Source organism: Vombatus ursinus, unplaced genomic scaffold (assembly GCF_900497805.2).
Source record: "Vombatus ursinus unplaced genomic scaffold, bare-nosed wombat genome assembly UNPS02014158.1, whole genome shotgun sequence".
NCBI classification, from domain to species: Eukaryota; Metazoa; Chordata; class Mammalia; order Diprotodontia; family Vombatidae; genus Vombatus; species Vombatus ursinus.
Window position 1 is genome coordinate 2,914,685 of NW_020953936.1, and position 26,258 is coordinate 2,940,942.

General features: G+C 37.7%; 1 protein-coding gene across 1 annotated transcript; it reads left to right on the plus strand.

Annotated features, from left to right (window-relative positions):
- The first annotated feature begins 1,924 nt into the window (after positions 1 to 1,924).
- Positions 1,925 to 25,016, plus strand: LOC114040813. Its single transcript, XM_027858996.1, has 5 exons — positions 1,925 to 2,104; positions 13,631 to 13,807; positions 19,306 to 19,405; positions 20,531 to 20,661; positions 24,616 to 25,016. Exons 1-5 carry the CDS (start codon positions 2,063 to 2,065, stop codon positions 24,877 to 24,879), a joined length of 714 nt encoding a protein of 237 aa, XP_027714797.1. The 5' UTR covers positions 1,925 to 2,062; the 3' UTR covers positions 24,880 to 25,016.
- Positions 25,017 to 26,258: the final 1,242 nt, after the last annotated feature.

Here is a 26,258-nt window from a genome sequence, read left to right on the forward strand (position 1 = left end):
GATGAAATTATTTCTAGTCCAACTCTCTCATTTTATTTAATTTTGTTTTACATCAAGGTCAATTCCGAATATAATTCTTCTTCTCTACCTTTGCTTCTCTCCAAGTGAGCCTTCCTTTCAACAAAGGGAAAAAATCACCAAGCAAAATAAATGACACATGCAACAGTTCCTTCCTATGGGTTCCCCATCTCTCCCAACTAAAACATTTTAACATTTTAGAGGGAACCTCATGAGGCCCAGAAAGGTAAAGTGACCTGCCCAATGGCACCCCAGTAATAAATAACTCAGATATGATTCATACCCCAGATTTCTGATTCCAAAGCCCAGGTTCTTGCCTCTACACTTCTGTCTCATCAGCAAAGAGCTCTGTCTCCTGAAATGAAAACTCATTAGATTTGACTATGAAATTATTTTTCTGCAAATTGCTCATTTTTATAGTCAGTGTTTTATCCAGTGATAGTATTGTATTCTCAGAAATCCAGAGCCTTTAGAACCCTTTAGAAAAAGTCCCAGCTTTTGAGCCACACACACACACAAGATTCAGCAAAACAGGCACCAAAAAGTGAGACAATTTAATTTTTTTAAATAATTACTACCCTTAAGCAAAACTAGCAAGTGGTTGAGGCCAGATGTGAACTCAGGTCCTGCTAACTCAGCCCAGTGTCCTGCTGGAAAAAAAAAATCACTTATAGACACAAATAAACTATTCAAATTTTATGAAATTAAAAAGCTTTTGCACGAACAAAATAAATATGCCTAAAATTAGGAGAAAAGATGGATTGAGGCAAAATTTTACGTTAGTTTTTTTTGTTTCTTAATCTGAACCTAGAAATTTCTCCTGCTCTGCAAATCATCTGTAACTTGTTTTAAGAGCTGCTTGGGGTACTGAGATTAAGTGACTTGTCCATGATTACACTTGCTGGCTTAGAACTTCATAGAATCATAGATCTAGTGGGGAATTAACCTTTTGTATGACCATGGACAATCTTTCTCAAAATTCCTCTTCTATAAAATGGGGATAATACCACTTACTTCAAAGAAAGCGTTTTGCGAACTTTAAAGCACTATATAAATACTAATATTTAACCATTCCTGGCTCTAAGTCCAGCTTAGACTGGACTATATTCCACTGTAATAGTATTGTCTTTTTTGGCTTTAAGGTCAGCTTTCCATTTATAACATTCCACTGCTTCTCCTGTCTGAAATATCTCTGAGTCTGACTTCCAAAATTTCTAGAGAATTGACAAACATCTGCAAGACAAAACCATTCCCGAAAAAATAAGTAGCCAAAGGAAATGAACAGTTTTCAAAAATCATGTTATGTTTCTTCTGCATCCCCACAGGGTGATAACAAATTACTTGATGGATGGGATATTTCCTACTGAGAATACAAAATCCAATCGATCCAATATTACTAGGCAGCAAAGAAGCAGGCTGATCATTTCTGTATTACTGATGTGAAAACTGAAGCCAGAAACAGGGAAATGATGGGTCCCTGGCAGTTGCATTGTCAGGGTCAAAATCCTAAGATCTTGAAATTGGTGAGCTGGTTTTGAAAGCTATCTCTTCCTTTCCCTTAGTCTGGGTTTAGAATTCCTAAAACTCCAGGCTGAGAAAGGAACAGAAAAGGAAGGAAGGAAAGAAAAAGCTGGGAAAGTGGAAACCTGGAAAGGAGTGGGGAGAGACTGCAGGGAAGAGGAGATATAAACAAGGAGAAGAAAAGAGAAAGGAAGGAAAGAGAAAGAGGCAGAAGAAGGCTGGAAGGGAGATGGGGAGGGAAGAATAGGAAAGAAGACATGAAGTAGGAGCGGGGAGAGACTGCAGGGAAGAGAGAGGAAGGGGCGGGCAAGAAGTGGGCGGAATAGCGCCGTCCCTCCCTCGATGGGGCAGACCCTTCCCGGGAGGGTAGAAAAAGGAAGGGGTAGGGACGAGTCCTGCAGGCGCAAGCTCAGTTTTACTCTCCCAGTCTCCAGAAGTCTAGTCGAGAAAGGCGAGGAAGCCGCGGGCAGGAGCCGAGCCGAGCCGAGCCGAGCCGAGCCGAGCTGGGACTGGACGCTCTGCGATGGGACTGCTCCTTCGCCTTCTGCGCCCGGGGCTGGGTTCGGTGAGTTGCTGGGCCCGGGTCCGGGGGAGGCCGGAGGGAGGCTGGACTCAGCGCCGCGCGGGGGTGGGGACGGGGAACGCTTAGCCTGCGAGGCGTGGGAGAGGCTGGAGGAGCCGGAGTGGGGGCGCCTTGTGACACGGCCACGGCCACGGCCACCTCCCTGGGAACCGTGGTGGTGCCCGCGAGCTGAACGCACCGCGTTCCTGGTGCCGTCCATCCAGCGCCCCAACCTTCACACAGACACAGACACACACACACACACACACACACACACACACACACACACACACACTCGCGTGCATACACACGCGCGTGCACACGCCCTTGAATTCCAGCGAATTCCTCATAGAGCGCTGTCACTGGCTGGAAAATTGCCTAAGTGAAACTTTCAGGGTGTTGACTCCTTAATTTGCCGGAGCTTCTGGGGGGATCCCCCTGCGGGGTCCAGTTTCTCCAGCGCTGGGAGGCAGCGGGTTCTTGGTTTGAATCTTGGTGCTGGTACTTACCTGTGTGATCTAGGGGCAAGTCAATTTTCCCCTCCCTGGACTCAGTTTCTTCATCTGTAATATGAAGGGGATTGGAGGAGGTGACCTCTAAGGACCTTTCCACCTTTTAAGTGGTGATACTGTAAAATTAACTTGGTAAAATGAGGAGATAACTACTCCTTTTAACAAGGAGTTTTTTCCCCAATCCTTAAAGCCTTTTATAAATGTGAGGGATTGTGCTATAGAGGACACTGAGTCTCAGAGAAGTGACTTGCCCACAGAGATTGTAAGGGTTAAAATTCACTTAACTGGTATTATTACACACGAACACACACATACATATCGTGCCTGCTATGCTCCAGGAGCTTTATAAATATCTAGTTTGATTCTCGCAACAACCCTTTGAGCTAGTTGCTGTTCTGCCCACTTTCTGTAAAATGAGTATAGCAGCAACTACCTCAACTGATGGTTCAGTGACTTGCCCAAGGTTACCCACCTAGTGAAGTGTCTGAGGCCAGATTTGAACTCATGTCTATCCTTATTCCAGACCCAGCACTCCATCCGCTGTACCACCTGGCTGCTTCCAAATTCAGTCACATCACATCCAACAGTTCTTTTCAGCTTCTGGGAATGTAGTTCTTCTGGGCTGTGTAATATGACATACATAGTTGTTTGGTTTTTTTTGGGGGGGTGGAGGGTGGCTCAGACCTGTGTTTTCCTCAGGGTGAGGAGCTCCTCCTGGTGAGGAACCTCCTTTGCCAGTGCAGTTGGACCGCCTTTTATTGTCTATATTCATAGAGAGGCAGCGTGATTTAGTGAGCTGACCAAGGAGTCAGGAAGACCTAGGTTCAAGCCCCACCAGTGATGCATTCTGATTGAGACCTTGGGGAAGTAATTTTCTAAGATTATAAATTGCAAAGCGAGTGTCAGTCCGCATTGTTAGTGGATGTTTCCTCACTGGCATTTCCCTATACCAATTGTTAGGGTTCCCATAGCAAGTCCAGGATGAAAAAAAACACCACCAAACCTAGTCCTAGTTTAATATTAAAACGCAAGTAGAGCATGATGTTTGGGTTTTTTCAGTTCTGTCTGACTCTTTATGACCCCAGCTCAGGTCTTCCACACTTCCTGCCCAGTACTTTATCCACTTCACCACCTCCCTGCCATTAATATAATTACCTCAAACTTAATCCTGTTCTGCTTAATTCACTCATACAATCACTTAATTCAAAATACAATCACAATGAAAGGAGTAAATGCTGATTAAATTAAGTAGGGTTATCAAACACAAGTGAACTTGACTTTGATATCTAGGAAAATTCTAGACTGGATTATTAAAGAGATAGTTGTTGGACATCCAGAAAGGGAAGCAGTGTGACCGTGGACTATACCCTCTTTTCCTGGAAGCTTTAGCCCTTCTTAAAGCAGTCTAAGATCACATTACCTTTGTTGGATGCCACTTATTGTCCACTAGCACCCCCAGATCTCTTTCAGACAATGTGCCATCCAACCATGCCTTTCCCACTTTCTACTTGTGAACTTGAATTTTTATACCCAAGGGTAAGACTTTATATTTATTCCTATTGGATTTCAGTTTATTAGATTAAGTCCAGTTCTCTTTCCATCAAGATCTTTTGGGAGCCTGACTCATTTTGTTTGTGTTGGCTGTTCCTTCTAGCTTTGTTTCATCTGCAAATTTGAGAAAGGTATTTGTCTTTATCCAAGTCGCCAGTAAATATGTTCAACAGCACAAGGCCAAGCACAGATTCCTCTCTAGTTGTCCAACTTTTTAATAATTTTCCCAAGAAACAAAGTTAAGTTCACTGGCTTATGGTTTACAGATTTTAGTCTTTTCATTTTTTTTTAAATGTAGACATTTCCCCTCTAGTATTGTGTTAACTCCTTTTCTCCCCCCACAATCTTTCAAGTATTATTAACTTACCAATCTATCTGCCAGTTCTTTTAGTGCACAAAGATATAGTTCATCTGGGCCAAGTGATAAAATTTAAGAGCAACTAGGTGCTATCTTACTATCTTATTGTATCCTGGGTTTGAAATCTCTTTTAATCATTTTTGTTCTGACATTTTCAGTGCAAAGGTCCATTCTCCTTGGCAAGGAAAACAAATGAAATAAGGATTGACTCGTTCTGCCTTCTCTTCTTTCTGTTGTCAGTAATCTTCATTCCATCTACCCTCCAAGCAAAAGTCTTATCCCTTCTGTGATTCCCCATTTTCTCCATGTGTAGCTGAAAAACAAAAACTAAACCCCTTTTTGTTATCCTTTGCTTCCCTTAACAGCTTCCTTCCATTTATTGTGAGCATTAGTACTGTTGACATTTTTTCCCCCAGGACTGGGTCACTCTCTTCATTTTCTTTAACCTACTCTTGCTTTTATCTTTCATACATATCTTTTTAAGATCGAAGTTGGTTGGTGAGTTCCCTGGGTATCCAGATTATTCTCTTCAGATAAATCATGGTTTTTTTTTCTCCTTGCTAGAATTATCTCCCTTTGTATTTTCAGAAGTTCTTTGGTGAGCATCTCCTGTTTTTCTCCTTTTGGACCCTTTCCCTTTTTGAAATATCTTGAGGATAACTCTCTGGGGGCTTTTAAAAATGTATTCTTTCCAGCATCATTGTGATATGCATATTCACTGGTGAGAGACAGATTGTCCTCTTAAGGAAGCCTTAGCAGGTCAGTTTTACTGGTGCATGTATGTGAAGATAAAGTAAAATGAAAAAACCTGGAAAGGTAGTTGAAAGTCAAGTGTCATAGGGCTTTAAATTCCAGTCACTAAGAATTGGAATTTGCATTTTACCTAGAGGCAGTATGTTCAGTTCAGACTCTTTGTGACCCCCATTTTGTATTTTCTTGGCAAAGATACTGGGGTGGTTTGCTATTTCCTTGTCCGATACATTTTATAGATGAGGAAACTGCGGCAAACAGGGTCAAATGACTGGACCAGGGTCACTCAACTAGTAACTGTCCCAGATCAGATTTGAACTCAGGAAGATGAGTCTTGCTGACACCAGGCCTGGCACTCCATCCACTGTACCACCTAACTGCCCCCTAGAAGCATGAGGGAGCCATTAATTAAAGTTTTTTTTCTCAGATAACATTTAAAAAAAATTATGAACCATATAAATATCAACAAATGTACATTTCTATTTACAAAGAAGAAAAATGATGTATGTGAGCCATGAATCTTACATACAATTTTTAAAATATATATATATATGTACATGTATTCATGCATATATATTTCTGCTCTGGAACCATCTGGGTCCAGTGGCAAGATATAGATCAGGACGACTGGACATGGCCCTGGATGCAGTTTTACGTAATATTGCCCATACATGTTCTCTGCAGAGCCATGTTCAGTCGTCCTGCTCTATAGTTTGCTACTGGATTCATATGACTCTGGAAGAGAATGTGAGACTGGTGACTCGGCCTAGCCGACTCTCACTTCAGTCCGGTTCAGTTGCATGTCCTGGGCATCACCTCTCTGATGTCATAGTCCTTTTCCGAGAATGAAGGACAAACAACAACAAATAAATTTAATGAAGCATTAACCAACATTGCCTTACTTATCTTTGCTTCCTTCTGAACTTCCTTTCTGTTCTATCTTTTAAAATGTTTCATTGATGTACTTTTCTTTTTTCTTTCCATCATCAGTCCCTCATAAAAGCAAATCCACCCATTGGCCATGTCTGAAAGATGTATGTTTTATTCTTTACCTCTAGTCCCATCACCCCTGTTAAGGGAAGGGAAGCATGTTTCATGAGGTTGGTAATGCATTGATCAGAGTTCATATGTCTTTCAAAGTTGTTCTTCTTTGCAGTGTTATAGTTATTGTAAAAATCTCCTGGTTCTTCTCACTTCACTCTCTATCATTTTGTGCAAGTTGTTCCATATTCCTTTCATATGTTCTTACAGTGCATATGATATTGTTATATTCATATGCCATGATTTGTTAAGGTAATCAGTGGGTATCCCCTTAGTTTCCAGTTCTTGGATACAACAAAAATGCTTTCTCCGAGTATTTTTGTACATATAGGTCTTCTCCTTTCTTTGATCACTTTGAGGTCTATGCCTAGTAGTGATGTGAACCTAGAGATTATACCCAGTTTAGTGATTTTTTTTTGGTTTAATTCCAAATTGCTTTCTAGAATGGCTGTAGAAATTCATAGTTCCAGGAACCAATGTATCAGTATCTGTCCTCTCTCACATCCTTTCTTGCAACTGCCATTTTCTTTTTTGTTATTTTTATCAATTTTATGGTTTAAGGTGGAGCTTTAGAATAATTTTAATGTTCATTTCTTCTAGTGATTCGGATAATTTTTTCATGTTGAGTGATAGCTTGCATGTCTTTTGAGAAGTGCATATTCACATCCTCTGACCATTTATCTCTTGGCCATATTTGAAAATTATTGCCCCATTCAGCACCTCTAGTCTATCACTCTGGCAGGAAGTGGGAAATATGTTGTATCATGTGGCCTCTGGAGTCATGATTGATCATTTCATTTTTAAAATTTCATTTTTTTTTTTGAATTGGCAATATCCACCTTCTCCTTGCCCCCACACATTGAAAAATAAAGAAAAACAAAATCCTCACAACAGATTACGCATAGTCAAGCAAAACAAATTTCTACATTGGCCCTGTTCAAAAAGAAAAGGAAAAAAATCTTAATCTGTACGCCGAGTCTTATCCACCTCAGGAAGTGGATAGCATGTTGCTTGTGAAATTGTGGTTATTCATTGTTGATCAGTTTTCTCTGCCCTTGCTTTATAAAGAAAAAGGTACAGTGGATAGAGCACCGGCCCTGAAGTCAGGAGGACCTGAGGTCAAATCCCGCCTCAGACCAAACACTTGACATGTACTAGCTGTGTGACCTTGGGCAAGTCACTTAACCCCGATTGCCTCACTAAAAAAAGAAAGAAAGAAAGAAAGAAAGAAAAAAGTAGTGAGAGAGGGGAGACTTGCTTAGAAGCTAGGCTTGATCTCTGCTCCCCAGCCCCTAATCTCTCTCTGCCCAGAGCCTAATCACAGGTTCTTATCCTTTCATTCTTTTTAAATCCCTCTTCCCTATGCACCTCCTGTAGTTAGAATTTTTGTTTGGGACTATTCCCTTCCTTAATCTACTGTTTGTCTTTACTTGCCTTTCCCCCTCATGTTTTCCTGTTGAGAAAATGTATTTCTGCATTCCATTCTGTGTGTCTTCCTTCCTTTCACCGATGGTATCGAGGTTCAAATGTGGCCTGCTCCCCCTTCCCCTTTCTTTTTGTTTGTACAGCCTTCTACTTGCACACTCACATTATGTGAGAGTTTTTCCCACCCTTCTCTTTCCTCCTCTTTTCTTTCTTTTAAGATTATGGAAAGATTAAAAAAAAACCTATCCCAGGTCTTCTGTCTTATTAGACTCCCTTTATCACCCTTGATGATTATAAGGTTCTCTTGGGGACACATCATTTCCCCATATTAGAATGTAAACACTTCATCTTTGTCTAACGAAGGGAAAGGAGAAAGGGAAGGGAAAGGAATAAGTATTTATGTAGCACCTACAGATTACTGTGCTAAGTGCCTCACAAATATTATCTCATCTGATCCTTTATGATTATTTGTAGGCCTTTATGATTATTTCCCAATTAACTGTTTCCTTTTTAATTCTAACTTTGTTGATTTCATTTGTACAAAATCTTTTTAGCTCCTTTGTTATTTTCCCAATTAGATTGTGAGCTCCTTGAAGGCAGGGATTATCTTTTACCTTTCTTTGTCTCTGCAGAGCTTAACACTGTACCTTACACATAATTTTGTGATGCTGTCCCTCATTATAGTTAAGGCTCAAATATTCTAAGGGATAGTAATATATAGGGAGACCCAGTTCTGTTATTTACTTTATCTTGTGGCCTTAATTGATGTTTCATAATGAGCTTGGGCCAAAAATATTTCATCACCTATTGACCAACCTTCCAGTGAAGAGCCTTTCTGCATTAAAGCAAGGTAGGCCTCAAGTCATGGACAATCAAGGCTGTACTTGAAACCTTTCCAGTTTGGCAGGACTCTGTCCAAGCTTATGAGCCACTAGTGACCTTTGGGAAGTCAAGGTCACTTTCCTATCATGATTGGGCATTAGAGTAGGACTTTATTCCTATAAACACGTAACAGCTGATCAATAAACTCTTGATTAAAGTCCTCACTATATTTTGTGACTGAGTACTGTTCTTTATATTTGCCAAGGCAGAATGATGAGTGTGTGCAGTAGTATACGTTGCTATATACTTGTTGTTCAGTCATTCAGTCCTGTTCGACTCTTCCGTGACTCCTGGACCATTCAATCCATGGGTTTTCTTGGCAAAGATACTGGAGTAGTTTGCCATTTCCTTCACCAATTAAGGCAAACAGAGGTTAAGTGACTTCTCTAGCTAATAAGTAACTTTGGTAGGATTTGAACTCAGTTCTTCCTGATTCCAGGCCCATTGCTCTATCCACTGAGCCACAGAGCTGCCTCCTTGCTTTATCCTAGTGAATTGTTAAGATCTATCTAATTGTTAAGATCTAAAAGATAACCTGTAAATGTCTAAATATCATCATTCTGCCTTACCAAACATAAAGAACAGTACTTAGTGAGAAAATGAGTGAGGACTTTAATCAAACAAGAGTTTATTGATCAGCTGTTATGTGTTTATAGGAATAAAGTCCTACTCTGATGCCCAGTCATGATGTGAAAGTGACTTTGGTTTCTTAGAGGCAATACACTGGAAGCCCATAAGCCTGGACAGGTCCTGCCAAGCTGGAAAGGTTTCAAATACAGATAACTAAAATGTACAACTTTTTTTTTTTTAAGGCAATTGGAATTAAGTGACCTGCCCAGGGTCACACAAGCTAGTGTTAAGTGTCTGAGGTCAAATATGAACTCAGGTCCTTCCGACATCAGCACAGGTGCTATGCCACCTACCTGCCTGTAGCATACATATCATGATAAGTGAAGCCTGACAAGGAATATTATTAGATCTTGTACAATTAGCACATCTACTAAAATTGGAGTGATACAAAGAAGATAGGTATGGCACCCTGCTTGTAAATGACACACAAATATTTTTCAGTAGCAGCGTGGCAGAGTTGGTAGAGAAATCTGGCCTTAAAAATCAGAAAGGACCTGCGTTCAAGTTCTCCTGATACACTGGCTCTGTGACCCTAGGCAGGTCACTATCTAACTATCTAAGACTATGTTATAGAGTGTGCCTACCTGCATTGGTAAAGGGAGTTTCCTCATCTGGGAAGTGGAGGAAAATCACAGGTCTGTGCCTAAACCTCAAATCTCTTATTATAGAAGAATAAAATGACTTAATCAGGTCATACACATCAAGAGTTTGAACATCATTGCCTTGTGTCTTCTGTGTAAAATGCAAATGGAATTGTTCCTGACCTGTACTCTTCCATATTTCTCCCATCAAAGTGTTCCTCTTACCCTTTTATCTCTTATATTGGGATTCAGGTGGAGTAGCATTGTATATTAAGATATAATCATGTGACAGAAGGTGGGGCCTGCTAGGCGGCACAGTGGATAGCATTCCGGCCTTGGAGTCAGGAGGACATGGAAAGAACACTGGACTTGGGAGCAGAAAATTCCTGAATGTCTGAATCCTGTAGACATATGAATATCTGAATCCTATAGACATACGACCATGGGCAAATCTCTTCCTCATCTATTAAATGGGGATAATATTTCTAGATCTACTTAGGGTTGTTTTGAGGATTAAATGAGCTAATATATTTAAAATATGTTACAAACCTTATAGTGCTACATGAGTTGTCTTATTATCATTAGTATTATATGAGAAAATCCAGGAACTAGAGCAGCTTGTTGCCACGCTGTAGCATCTATCAAAAACAGTGGATTTGGAGTCAAAGAACCTGATTTTGAATGCTGCTTCATACGACTTGTTGGGTGACAGTCAGCAAGTCACTAATTTATCTGTAGTGCAGGGGCCTGGATTAGTTCTCTCAAATCTCTTCCAGCTCTAAATGCCGACAGTCAAGAAAGGGGAAGGGGAGGGAATGAGCATTTTTATAGCATCTTACTATATGCCAGGCCAGTATTTTATTTAGGATTTTTGCATTGATATTCATTAATGAAATTGGTCTAATTTTCTGTCTTTGCTCCTCCTGGTTTGAATGTCAGTAACATTTCTTTCATAAAGAGTTTGGTAGGACTCTTTCTTTGCCTGTGATTCCAGTTAATTTATTTAATATTGGAATTAGTTGATCTTTAAATGTTTGGTAGAATTCACTTGTCAATCCATTTAGTCCTGATGAGTTGGGTTTTTTTTTTAGGAAGCTCATTTATGGCCTATTCAATTTCTTTTTCTAAAATAAATTTAGATATTTCCTTTTCTGTTAATCCAGACAGTTTATATTTTTGTAAATATTCTTCCATTTCACTTAATTTGTTAAATTCATTGGCATATAATTGGACGAAATAACTCTTTATAATTGCTTTGATTTCATCTTCTAGTGGTATATTCAATTATATACTATAATTTTTAATATTAGTGATTTGGATTACTTCTCTTTAAAATCATATTAACCAATGGTTCATCTATTTTATTGGTTTTTTTTTTCATAAAACCAACTCCTAGTTTAAGTCAATGGTTTTCTTTTTATCAATTTATTTTGATTTATCAACAATCACTCCATAAGTTTTGAGTTTTAAATTTTTCTCCCCCTCCCTCCCTACCTCCCCCAAGATGGCACACAATCTGATATAGGCTGTACATATACATTCCTATTAAAAATATTTTCACATTAGTGATGTTGTAAGGAAGAATTTGAACCAATAGGAGGAACCATCAGAAAGGGAACAAAACAAAACAGAAGAAAAAAATAACACATAATATGCTTCGATCTGCATTCAAACTCCATAGTTCTTTCTTTGGATGTGGATAGCATTTTCCATCATGAGGCCTTTGGAGATGTCTTAGATCCTTCCATTGCTGAGAAGGGTTAAATCTATCAATATTAGTCATCATTAGTCTATCAGTGTTAGTCATAGCACAACATGGCTGTTACTGTGTACAATGTTCTCCTGGTTCTGCTCACTTCATTCAGCATCAGTCCATGGAAGTCTTTTTAGGTTTTTCTGAAGTCTGCCTGCTCATCATTTCTTATAGCACAATAATATTCCATTACAATCATACACCACAACTTGTTCAGCCATTCCACAATTGATGGGCATTCCCTCAATTTCCAATTATTTGCCACCACAAAAAGAGCTGCTATCAATATTTTTGTATATGTGGATCCTTTTCCCTTTTCTATGATCTCTTTGGGATACAGCCCTAGAAGTGCTATTACTGGGTCAATAATCATACACTTGATTTTATTTATCTCACCTTAAAATAAAAGATTTCCAATTTGGTGCTTAATTGGGGATTTTTAATTTGTTCTTTTTCTACCTTAATTGTACACCCAATTCATTTGTCTGCTCTTCCTCTATTTTATTAATATAATCATTTAGATATATAAATTTTCCTCTGATTACTACTTTTGCTTCATCCCATAGGTTTTGGTAAGTTGTCTCATTGTTGTCATTCTTTAATGAAATTATTGATTGTTTCTATGATTTATTCTTTAATCCACTCATTCTGTTTTTAAAATATCAATTAATTTTTACTTTTCAACATTCACTTCCATAAGATTTTTGAGTTCCAAATTTTCTCCCCTTCTCTCCCCTGCCCCCACCCCAAGATGGCATGTAATCTGATATAAGCTCTAATATACATTCATATTAAACATATGTTCACATTGGTCATGTTGTAAAGAAGAATTGTAATTGTAAAGAAGATTTAGAACCAATAGGAGGAACCATGAGAAAAAAGAAAAAGAAAACAAAACAAAAAAGAAAGAAACATGAGTCTTTTGGAGTTGTCTCAGATTCTTGCATTGCTAAGAAGAGGCGTCATAGCACAGTGTTGCTGTTACTGTGTACAATGTTCTCCTGGTTCTTCTCACTTCATTCAGTATCAGTTCAAGTAAATCTTTTCATAACCTACTCATTCATTAAGATTAATCTGTTTTGTCTCCAATTAGTTTTTAATTTGCATTTCCATAGTCTCTTATTGAATATCATTTTTATTGCATTGTGATCTGAAAAGGATACATTTAATGTTTCTTATTTTCTGCATTTAACTATAAAGTTATGACCCAATATATGGTTAATTTTTGTAAAGATATCATGTATCACTGAGAAAAAGGTATTCCTTTCTATTCCCATTCAGTTCTCTTCAGATAGCTATCATACTAGTTTATAAGATTCTATTTACCTCCTTAACCTCTTATTTGTTATTTGTTTGAGAGTTAAGTCCCCCACTGTTACAGTATTACTACTCTCTATTTTCCTCTAATCTGAATTCCTCACATGCAGTAATATCCATCAACACTAATGGACCACAAATTTGTTTAGCCATCCCCTAAATCATTGGGCATCCAACTAGATTCCAGTGTTTTGTTACCATTAAAAGATGTTGCAATGAGTGTGTGTGTGTGTGTGTGTGTGTGTGTCTTTCTTTGAATTAAGGTCTATGTCTGGCAATGGGATTACTAAAACAAAGGGTATGAATAGTTTAGTGGCTTCACTTTGCAAAGCTCAAAATGCAGAAGTAATAATAATAATGATAATAATAATAAAAGGAATCAAGAAGCATTTTATTGATAAATACGTTGTACTTAAGCCTTAATATCTAGATTGTTCTTGAGAAAAATATATTCTTTAAATTCCAGAGTCAACCTTCCTCCCTTCCTTTTGGAGGTATAGGACTATGGGTGTAGAACTTTGCCTGTGCTGTCAAACTTAGTTTTGTTGAATTGTCTTTTTTTTTGTTTTTTGTTTTTTGTTATGAGGGGTGGGTGGGGATAGAGGTATGTTTGGAAATATGACAAATTATCTTAATGAAAATTTTTTTTAAAGCAAAGAAAATAATATAAAAAATTTGTTATCAAAACAAACATGACCTTTGTTTTTCCTCCCCCTCTTTTAATTTTAGTGTGTTCCCCGATTATTGGCAAATAGACTTGGGACCCTTTCAACAGTTAAAGTAACAAGTCATTCCAATGATGCTCAGCCAGAAGAACCCACAAAGCCTATTGGTCGTTATCCTGTTCCTTATAAAAAGGAACTACCTTTTGATATAGTGGAGCTTATGGAAGAGGTGGAAAAAAAGGTAAGTTTAAAAATTCAGAAATAAACATAACCTCGTGAATTTCTAAAATTATTTTAATGCCTACTTATATACCTGACCTTTGGATTATTTTTCTTTTAATGGACATATCTATTAAGTACCTACAATGCTGCTATAGTTAATGGTTGGTTTTAATACCTGTCCCCACTTAGTTACTTTAGCTTGGTCCCCATTATCATTATTTTAATATTTGTTAATAATCATATTTATACTTATATTCATTTTATTTGGTATATTTATATGATTATATTGTAATAGTTGATAATTATAATAGTTCTAATATAATGATTATAGCATAATTATAATAACATATTAGTATAATTTCATTTGCTCTTCACAGTTGTGTGATACTCAGGTCATATATTATACTGTTCAACATATTTTATAACAAAAATTTCTTTTTATATATGTGTATATGTATATAAGATTAATTTGGACCTGCAAATGGAATTTACCAGTCACCCAATGGTATTGGGTTACATGTGAATTTAATATAAACTATGAGACAGCTAGTTGGCTCAGTAGATAGAGAGCTGGGCTTAGAATCAGGAAGACTCATCTTCCTGAATCCAAATCTGGCCTTAGATATTTACTAGATATGACCCTAGCCAAATCACTTAACTCTGCTTCAGTTTCCTCATCTGTAAAATGAGCTGGAGAAGGAAATGGCAAATCACTCCAGTATCTCTGCCAAGAAAACTCCAAATGGGGTCACGAAGAGTCAGACACAACTGAAACTGAACGCAACAATGCAACATGAGACAATAGTAAAATGTGGCATTAAGTAAGAGGAGCAGGAAGGTGAGTGAGGGTGGTGAAAAGTCCTGGCTTATGTGTTGTGAGGCAGGGCTGGCTGAGACACATGGTCATGTGTAGCCAGGCATACCATGAAACCCTGCCTGTCTAGCCAACTTATCTCTGTTCTCTGAGCATCATTTGACAAACATCATTATTGTTTCTAATCCTGTTTTGTCCTTTGTAGATGTTGGTGTGCATTGCTGAGGTTTCTCAGTATGCCTATATGTCAGTAACCCCTGTGGTTTTAGAATCAGCAGCTAGGTTCAAATTCTGTGTTGTGTTGGCTGTTTTCACCAGCATTTTAGATTTCGGTTGTGGTCCCATCCATGATTTTATTTTTAAGGCAATTGGGGTTAAGTGACTTGCCCAGGGTCACACAGCTGGTTAAGTGTCAAGTGTTTGGTCTGAGGCCTGATTTGAACTCGGGTCCTCCTGACTTCAGCACCCATGCTGTATCCACTGAGCCACCTAGCTGCCCCTCCATGGTTGTATTTTAAGGGACAGTCATATAGAGCACACCTTCTAAGTAACCATGGATCTATGATTTAGGCAGCATGTAAAAACTTTATAAAGGCCACTGGAGTACTCCCAATCAGTTCCTTGTGTTGTGGTTGTTGTTGTTTTTAAACAGAAGAAATTGAGGACACTGTAAAAAGACCCACCCATCTTCTGTCAGCTACAGCTGCTACCAATCCTGGCAAATCTGTTCATAAAATGAACCATAGGCATCCCATACCTCAGACCTACTGGCTTAATGTCCAGTACCCATGGTAACTGTAGATCCTCTTAATGCAAACACAATGCAAGATTGTGAAACAGACAGGAAGTGTTATGGTCAAGTGGGTTTTAATGGCCAACAGTTCCCCATTGGGGATTTTTTTCCCCCCCAAAATGAATGAAAATCAGTCATGGAAATAGAAATTTTATATTTTCATCTATTCAATCCTTATTGTAAGAAATTTGCCTTCAGGGTTGCAGTGTTAATAAAAGCCCAGTTCTTCCCCCCCCTCCCCCAGTAATTTTATCTTATTGGATCTCTCATGAGCTATGTTTTTCTTGCTCTTTCATTTGTGTGAATATTAAAATGCCTTAATGTGTTAAAAATGTGTGTGATAAGTAGAATCATGCTTCATTTCTTCAGAAAAGTAATTGGTAGTCTTTCCACTGATAAGTCTCCATAACCCTTCCATTTGCTGTGGCCAAAAAAATCTCATCACCTAGCGACCAATCTGGTGCTATCACATCTTAGTGATGAATCTCTCTGAATTTAGACTAATCATTGGACAGCAGATAGTTTATCATACTCAAAGGCCTCTTTGTAGGACCCATCAGGGTCTCCCTTACACTATATTGAAGCACTGGAGGAAAGTTTCAACGGAGGACTTGCCTGAGGAAGAAAATGTATAATCTTTGAAAGAAGCCACGTCAAGTCACGAAACATTTATAAAGCTCTTGCTATGCACCAGGCCCTGTGCTAAACACTAGGGATACAACAAAAGGCAAAAAGACAGTTGCTGCCCTCAAGAGGCTCACCATCTAATGGGGGAGACAACAAGTAGAAAACTCTACACAAACAGGCTAGATTTCAGGTCACCGAGGGAAGACTTTAGGAATAAGGTGATCAGGAAGAAAAGCAAGACCTTCAGGGGAAGAACAATCATCCGAAGGCAGAGGAGGTCACCAGGCCTCCTCCTTCCCCCCATTCTGCTCATCTGACCTGTCTGTCTCCTTTCCCCTGACCACAGGATCTCTGGAAACAGTCTGGACCATGGGAGAACCAAAGCACAGAAAAGGCAGACTAGGTTGTTGCCTCCTTGTGGTTTGAAGGTCATTGGGGAAGGTTCTGTGTTCCATCAGCCTGTCATGGTACCTGAAATTCCACCATGCGATTCATTCTTTTGGGTCTTTTTTGTTGTCAACCTGAAAAGTGATATACTTAGGGGTAAAACATTTCGTGATAATCAGCTTATATCTTGGAAAGGAGCCATAGCTTTTGGGGATGGAAGGCTGGGCTCCCAGGTGAGAGAAGGGGAGAAAGTCAAGACTACCAATAACAAACTTCACCTCCTTAACAATTTTGCCCTAATATTTCTCGGTGAGGAAACTCCTATTAATGCCTGCTGCTATCTTCTCTGTAACTTAATAGTCTTAGAGAGTCTAAGGTACAGAGAGGTTAAGTCATTTAGCCAGGGTCACACAGTTTGTGTTAGAGTCAGCACTTGCTTCTTGGCTCTGAGGCCACCTCTGTATCTACAATTACATGCTGCATCTTATGTAATCAAAAACACTTGTAAATGTGGTTTGAAGTAATGATGAATTTTCTCATCTTTCTGTGGAAATAAATAAATAGAACTGATGAGAAAGGACAAAAATAAGTAAGACAAAAACAGTGAAGCCAAATTTCAAGTAGTTTTAAATAGTTTTGTTGTGACTCTTATCTCTCAAAATTCAAGATCTAACCTGCCAGAAAGAAGCTAGAAAACAAATTACATGTGAAAATAAAAATAACCAAGAAAAAAACACAAAGGTAGACTTTTGTATCCCCAGTGGTTAGTTAGCAGCTAAGCACCATGCACCTAATAAACACTAGTTGATTAATCAAATTAATCAAATGATTTCTGAGACAAATCAATTAACCAGTCCATTTATTATGTTGTTTTTATGATCTATATTTCTATGTGCCTGGCATCATATTAAGTGCCAGGAAAACAAAGAAAAAGCAGTAATAATTCCTGCCCTCAAGCAGATTTCATTCTAAGCATAAATTGGTATATTCAAGATGGGTACAGAGTAGATGAAGGTAATCTTGTCTGGGAAGGTACTAACAGCTGGAGGGAGTGAGAAAGGCCTCCTTTATAAGGTCACATCTGTGCTGAGTCTTGAGGAAAGTCTGGTATCGTAGGACATGGAAGTGAGGAAGGAGAACATTTCTTTACTTGGAGGACAGCCAGGGCAAAGGCTTAGGAGACAGGAGTTTGAGAACTGAGTGTGAGAAATGGCCAAGTAGGCCAGCAGGGCTAGACTGTAGAATACATCAAGGGCAGTATTAAGAAATATAGGGACAGACCATGTTGTGAAGGACTTTAAATGCCAAACAGTTTATATTTGATTTGTAGGGGTAATCGGAAGCCACTGGAGTGGGGAGGGGAGGAGCAGATAGTATTAGAGTAGAGAGAGGCTTCAGACAGGGAGATTAATTAGAATGTTGTTTTAGTAGTCCAAAATGAGAGGTGGTCTGGACCAGGACAGTGGTTGTGTGAGTAGATAGAAATGAATATATCAGAGAAAAAAAAATGGCAAGATTTGGCATTTGATTGGATATGTGGGATGAGTGAGAGTTGCGGATGACACCAAAGTTATGAACCTAGATGCCTGGAAGAATGATGGTGCCCTTAACAGTAATGATGAAATGGAGTCTGTTTCAGATATGTTGAGTTTTCGATGCCTATAGGACATCCAGTTGGAAATGTCCAGTAGGCATTTGGTAATGTGGGAGTGGGGTTTGAGACTAGTGGCATCTAGAAAGAGATGGTAATTGAACCCATGGGAGACGTGGGATTACCAAGGGAGAGAATATAGAGGTAAAAAATATAGAGGTAAAAGATCAGCCCCCAGGGCAGAAACTTGACACCAGGTTAGTGGTCATGTAGTGGATAACAAACCAGCAAGGAAAACTGAGGAGTGATTAGATAGGTAGGAGAACCAAGAGATCAGTGTCATGAAAAGGAAGAGAAGAGAGCATCTAGGGGCAGCAAGTGGTCAGCAGTCTTAAATGCTGCAGAGAGGTCAAGAAGGAGGAGGTGTGAGGAAAGGCCATTACATATTCCAAGTTAATTTTGGAGAAGTTTCAATTGAATGATAGTTAGAAGACAGATTATCAAGTCAAATGAACTAGCATTTATTAAGTTTTTACTATGGCCAGGCACTGTCACATAGTCCTGGGAATATAAATACAAGCAGAAATACACACAGTCCTTGCCCTCAAGGAGCTTACATTCTAATGAGCAACACGTAAAAAGAAGCTGAAAAGGAGAAAAGAAAGATACCTAAGTGAGCATGGTGAGAAAGTCATGAGAGTCAGGAGTGGGGGTTGGAGAGAAGCTCCCAGGCCATGGTTGGCCTGGAAGTTTTCCCCAAAATGGAGGTTCTGGAGGGAACCAGCCAATCAGACAAAGAGGCTGCTGAGGTAGAGTGCTTCCAATGTGAGAAGTCCAGAAGGAGGATGAATTTCTAGGGTGATGAGGCTTCTGTGGCATGGTAAAAGAAGTCCAGAGAGGAGCCTGGAGAGGAAGTAAGAATTGCAGAGGGTTTAGAAGAGAGAGGAGAAGAAGTGGGCCCAGTGTGCACGGTTTTTTCAACGAGTTTAACTGAAGAGGTGGGGGAGAATAAACATGGGATAACTAGCAGAGATAGTAGGATCCAGTAAATCTTTTTCAAGGATGGGGGTATTTTGGATGTGTTTCTGGTAGAAGGAAAGAAACCAGCACATAGGGTGAGATTGAAGATTAGAGAGAATAGAGGTGATAGTGTGGGCTGTCTTCTGGAGAAGACAGATGGGATGAGATCAAGATACTAGTAAACGATGCTGACCATTTTTATGTCAACTTCTGATGTAGCCTCTAATCCCATGTAGTGATTGCTAAATAAATATTAATCTTTATTGATTTCTCTTTTAAAAACAGACTGGATTTCTACCCAATGTCTTTAAGGCTTTAGCACATCGACCAGGGGAATTCAGAGCATTTTTTGCTTACTATAATGCCATTATCAACAAAGAAACAGGTAAAGTAAAAGAAAACATAGTTATTCATGGATGCTTTAAATTTGTTTTTTAAATATTTATTTTGTTAAGTATTTTAAATTTTAACATTGATTTTAAAAAAATTTTGTTCTAAATGCTCTCCCTCCCTCATGCTCGTCCCCCACCCCTTGAGAAGGCAAGCAATATGATATCGATTATACATGTTAAGTCATACAAAACATATTTCATGGACCCTTTTTTAAAAAAAAAGAATACAGTAGATAGTCACAGCTCACAATTCAGTTAAAAGGAACCAAGTAAGCTGTATTTTCTAGTTAGTAACGTCCAAGCATAGTCTAAGACTATTAAGCTGAGGCTGGTGCATTATTCCCTTAGCCTAATGATTTCCAGAGGAAACATGAATCAGGTCTTGATCTTATCTCTTTTCACTTTCTTCTAGATCTTGAAGCTTCAGTGTCTCCCTCTTTGCTGACTCCTGCCTGTGCCTTAACATGAACATGTCTCCCCCATCTTGAAAAAAATCTTTGCTTGAAAAAAAAATGACCCTTCTCTCTTTCTACCATCTTGCCAAACTTCTGTGACAATTGGTCTGTTCTACTCCAGTTCTCTGCAGTTCTCTCCTTTACCTTCAATGGTCTGGTTTTTTTTCCCCTTTGCTGTATGTAAGAATAGCCCTCTTGAAACTTCTGGCTGGAGTAGTCAGATAGGTGGGATCTGAACAGGTGGAAAGCAAGAAGCTCAGTATTCTAGATAATACCAGGAAATGACAATAGGAAAAATGACCTTCATGCTAAAGTACTAGCCAGGAGATAGAAGCTACCTAGCACAGTTTGTAGGATTATTTAGATTAAAAAGGGCTGCCTCAGAAGAGGGGGAAAAGGTGTTTTGACTCGAATGATTCATTTGGGTGGTTTTCACTCGTGAAATTCAATGCTGCAAAATTGCTTCGTCCCTGCATGTCTTTTGGTCAATTCACTGGGAAATGCAGATACTTAACCTTGGTGATAACAGTCTCTATTTAAACTTTATTCTTTTCAAAATGACTCTTAAGCTCTGTGCATTTATTTCTGTTACTTGTATACACATTTTCCATGTCAGTGATTTGTGTACAAATATTTTCCTGTTTTCTTTTTTTTTTTTTATAGGACATCTCAGTAAGGCTGATAAAGAACTCATCATTGTAGCTACAAGTGCTAGTAATAGGTGCCCCTACTGTGTAATTGCCCATAGTGCTCTACACAGAATATATTCCAAAAATGCTGTTCTTGCTGATCAGGTTAGTATTTAGATTGAAAAGAAAATAAAGCCTCTTCCTACTAAGTCTATTTTATGGGTAAGAGCTCCATTTGACCTCCAAACCTTGCTTAAAGGAATTGCTGATTAGTAATCAGTAAGGTTTTGTGCTTTGGGGTTTAATTCTTGTTCTATGGCTAGGATTTTTTTTTTTTTTTTTGCACATAGCAGTTCATGCTATACAATACAGTTCTAAGTTGGTGGTGACTACATGACTGACAGTCATTTAACGTTCCTTGTGTCTGTTTTCTTATGTGTAAAATGAGAGGGTGATGCTCATATGCTTCGATGTGAATATTCCATTTGTACAGATAGTTTTTAACACTATCCCTAAATTTATATTTATGCAGTCCTTGATAATATCAAATTTACATTCACATAGCCCACACCTGGTTCTTCTTTCTTCTAAGATAGTATTTCTTAAATATTTTCAAACCTTCGCTAGAGCCATAACTAGTAAAGGGTGAGCAGGGCCTTGCTCTAGGGCTCTGACAGTTTGTTTTTGTTTTTTTGTGAGGGGGTAGGGGATTATAGCCCTTTTTGTGGCTAACATAATGGTCACATGCTGCCATGTGACATAACTGTCCCTCTCATTACTATGATTTGCACCAGTGGTCAGACTGTCCCTTTTGCTGCTGTTGCCCACAACAACCGCTTCCCGATTGCGCAAGTGTTTTTGTTCTATCTGAAAATATTTCTAGTTATGGCTCTGTCATACTTGTGAACTTTCTAGGACATAGTAATGTGCACAAACTTGAAATTAACCAATTTTTGTATTGAAGTTAAAAGTATAATATCCGTTGTATTTCTTAATGACATTCGTTTTGTTAAGTACAATAACCTGGTTTCCAAAAATCTGCATCTTTAAAAAAAATTGAAATAACTTGCGAACAATTATAATCATGTGAAATGTTCAGCAAGTAAATTTAACTCTTAATTTTTTTAGTCTCTAATTTTTTAAAAGTGAAATTATCAATCCACGATGAATAAATATATGATCAATTTGAGGAGGAAGCCAACTGTAGTAGCCAAAACTTGTTGTTTTTGTTGTTTGTCCTTCCACTGTCAAAGAGGACCAGGATATCAGGTGATGTCATGACTTGCAAGTGAATTGAATTTAAGTGAGGGAGGGCTGTGCAAAGTCACCAGCCTCACTTTCTCCTCTGGAGTCAATACTATCATAGACAAGACACCATTTAAGTATCAGAAACACCAAGCAAAAAGCCTAAATTCAGGAAATACATCCCACAATATCACTGGAACTTACAAAGTACTGTTACTAACAATGAGGAAAGACTGTTAAATTGGCTTTGTACACATGATTAAGCTGCCAACAGGATGAAACCTAGGAAGTTGAAACAACTTGTTAAAAGCACAGAATACATTGGCAAGACATTTTCCCAGAAAAAATGAGGTGTTTTAATAAGCAAAACTAAACTTTTTCAAAAACCATGTATGACATCAAAAGGACTAGGTGCATCTTACAAAATTGCTTACATTACTAGCTGTGTGACTGGGCAAGTCACTTAACCCCAATTGCCTAAAAAAAAAAAAATTGCTAAAATTGCTTACTATATAAAAAGCCCAATCTGATGTCACCTACAGCTTTGTGTTTGGAGTGATGCTTGGAAAATCTTATGAAAATTTAGACAAATTAATTGGGAAACTATTTCATTATAAATAGATGAAACAACAAGTGTAGATCAATATTAGGATGAAACACATTTCCCAGCTAGTAAAGTGATCCCATCTACAATTTGGACACATGCTTCACAATCACTTAATTAATATATGTGAAGAGCTACAGTTTTTTTCCAGTTGTTAGAAGAGTAATCAGCTTGACATAAAATGATCCATTAAGAGAAAGGCCCTTTAAAAGTATATGACCGTATGTGGACAGAATAGAGGGTACTTACTTATACATTATTATTAAACCATAAACACACTTCACATTTTATAGGGTATGCATCCAGGAATTTAAAAAAAAAAGATGTTAAGGCAAATATTTATTGAATACTCAGTAGTAAAGATTATTTTTATTTTTCAAATATACTAAACAATCTAAAATTTAATTTATTTTTTAAAGTAACAAACCAGGTACATTTGTGGGAGTGTTGTAGAACCACATTAAAATGTAACTGGGAAATATTTAATGAAATAAATAAAAATACAATAGAACATAGGTAATATCATTTAGTTTTCTAAGTCAGCATGTGGCCAGCAGGGATCCTTATGTGTATTTTAGTGGCCCTTCTTTCTATTTGAGTTTGACATCATTGAACTAAATTACTTTAAATGAGAGACAAAATGGGGGAGTTATTCCAACTACTTATCCTATGAAGACATGCATACCTGTTTTTGAAATATGTTGACTTCTTAAAGGGTATTAAAGGGTATTAGAGTCCAAAGAAGAAAATGCCATTTTTCCTTTATTTTTTAATAATGAAGATGAAGTGATTTCATTTTATAACATTTTCTTGGAACTAGTAGATCCTTCTGAAAAACTAGGATTGTAAATCAATGCAAAATCCTCAAATCTATGCTTTGATCCTGAAATTTAATGAATGATTGGATTTATGAAAAAGAGCATTGGATGATATTAAGACTCATATTTTTGTTGTTTATCAAATTAAGAACCACTCACCTCATAAATAAAATAGAAAAGACGATTTAAAGACATATTTTTAAGGCAGCTAGGTAGCCCAATGGATAGAAAACTGGGCTTGGAATCAGAAAAACTCCTTCCTGAGTTCAAATTTGACTTCAGACACTTACTAGCTGTGTGACCCTGGGCAAGTCTCTTTAACCCTATTTGCCAGAGTTCCTCATCTATAAAATGAGCGGGAGAAGGAAATGGCAAATCACTCCAGTTTCTTTGCCAAGAAAACCCCAAATGAGATCATGAAGAATGGGACAAAATTGAACCAACAACAAAAGATACTTTTAAATATGATTGGATAAGAAACCCGTTTGCCGTGGAGAAATACAGTAGTTTCATCTCATTCCATCTAAATAAGAAAAGTTTAATAGACTTGATAGTACATTGAAAAAGTGTTGAAATTTTGTGGCTGTGGGTGAAAAAAAGTTCTGTGGTTTACTGAACCAAAAATGATACAGACTTTCCTATTTTTCATAACTTTGTTTTCATGAAATGTTGTATCTCCACTAATGTAATTATCTAAAGAATTTGTGGCAGTTATTATCAATGACATGAGAAATTTTGTGAAATCTCAAGCCCACCCATCACTTTAATAACTTGTTATAGATATGAAAATTATAGGATTAGGGACTGTAACTTTGATTCCATTGACATAGGAAACTCCTAGATGAATAAACTTCCTCGACCAGTGCAGGTCAGCAATTTCTCTGCAACTTACAGCCTTAGAAAGTTGCCTAAGGCACAGGGAGGGAGATTAAAAGACTTGCCCTAGGGTCACTGTATGGGCCAGTATGCATAGGAAGTGAGATCTGAACCCAGGTCTGCTTTGCCCTGAGACTACTTCACTGTCCATTGCACCATAATGCCTCTCATGCAAATGAAAAAAGATTTTATCTATTTGTGTATGTTACTTTTATTAAAAAGTAACATTAACATTATTATATAATACTATTATTATAAATATTATATAATATTAAGAAGTAACATTATATATTTAAGATTTGTAATAAAAATTACATTATGAATTTTCTCAGAAAATTATTTGCTTAGATTATTTTACTAAAAGTATGTGAAAGTGAATGTTTTTGTTAAAAAAAAAAAGAAGGCATGTGGTGGAAGGAAAGTGTCATTATACAACATTTGGAAACCTCTATAGTTTATTTCCTCTGACTTTGGCTCTTTGATATAGTCCAGTATTCTAAATGTCAAGTTCACTTAGTAAGCATAACGGGCATGTAATGGCAGTACACCAACTTTTCTCTGCTTTTTTTCCTACAGGTCATTGTTAATTGGAGAAAGGCTGACTTATCACCTCGAGAGTTAGCTATGCTAGAATTTGCTCTTGCTGTCAGTCGTGCTGAAGACATAACAGAAGAACATTTTAAAAAGCTGGAATTGCAGGGTTTTGATCGAGAAGATGCCTGGGACATAGCTTCTATTTCTGCTTTCTTTTGCATGTCTAACCGTATTTCTCATTTTATTGACCTGATGCCCAACAAAGAATTTTATTCATTGGGTAGAAAAAATGATCAAGATATGTAAGAGCATATCCACCACAGAGGCACAATAAAATGTGTATATTTATTTTATTTGTAGGAGTTACAGTATGCCTATTAATAAAATTTCCCCTAATATTTAGTTTATACACACAATGGGAAATAAACTAATTTACTGTTCTACCTGGTGATACTGCTTTTGCTAAGTTCATCACAGTTAATGGTAATAGTTGAAAGCTGATGAAATTTAGCACTCATGTAAGCATTGATAATTCAGAAGGCCTTTTACCCATAAAGGAGGCTATCTTCAGTGTTTTTATTACGAAAAAAAATTACCTTCATTTCCAACTACCCCTTCCAGTTTCCCCTCTCTATAACATTTCCTTATTTAAAAAAAGATTAAAAAAGAAAAATACCAGTCCAGCAACTGATACATTTGAGTCTGACAGCATATGCAACATTCTACATCTGTAATCTCCAACCTCTTCTGTGAAGGGAGGGAGGTACATTTTCTGAACTCCTTTCTGGGGCTAAATTTGGATTGACATTGCTGTCATAATGCGTATTATTTTGCTGATTCTGCTGCCTTCACTCATCAGTCTTCCTAGGTTTCTCCTAATTCTTTATTTTTTTGATGATGCAGTAATAGCATTCTATTATGTTCATGTACTACATTATATTGAGCCATTTCCTAATGTGTTGGTACACTTATTTTTAAAGGAGAATTTGTAGGGAAGGGAAGCAGAGATGAGACTCAGGGAAATTCTAAGAATTGATGACCAACTATATCAGATTAGCCATTTTAACTTAAACCCTTACGGTTTAAGACTTTGTCATTTTCCAACAGCTCTTTTGCTATTAGATGAAAAATGAAATGAAAAATACTTTTCAAAGTATAAACAGGATTTGAAGCTAATTCTTTTCTGAAGTAGATTTACGGACTTTCAGATGAAAGACATGTCAGTATGAGCAGACCCATTATAACGTTTTATGACATCTCCTCCTGTCCCTTTTTTTCTTAAACCTTTAAACAAGTACCTGATAGAGAGGTGTAGTTGGTACCTTCTTTCTCAGTTGACCAACCTCTAGTAACTTTTACTAGTAGACTGTGAAATCGGTCATTTGAATAGGATTTTAATCCATAAATAACTATTCTACTTTAGGTTTAAATGAGGGTTGTCTGAGAGGCATAGGAGTTCATATCATAGGCCATAAGTACCCTCTTACTGAAGTAAGAGCAGAAGAAATACAAAACTTAAAGCAATTTCTTGTATTCTTTCAAAATTTATTTTACAGGGGAATTGGTTCTATATACTTCTGCTGTTTCTTCCTTACATTTGTATGGTTCTCTTTGACTTTTTAAAGTGCTTTCATAGCTTTATGTGGTTATAAGAATTATATGCAGCCTACATGGTATTTTCTCTA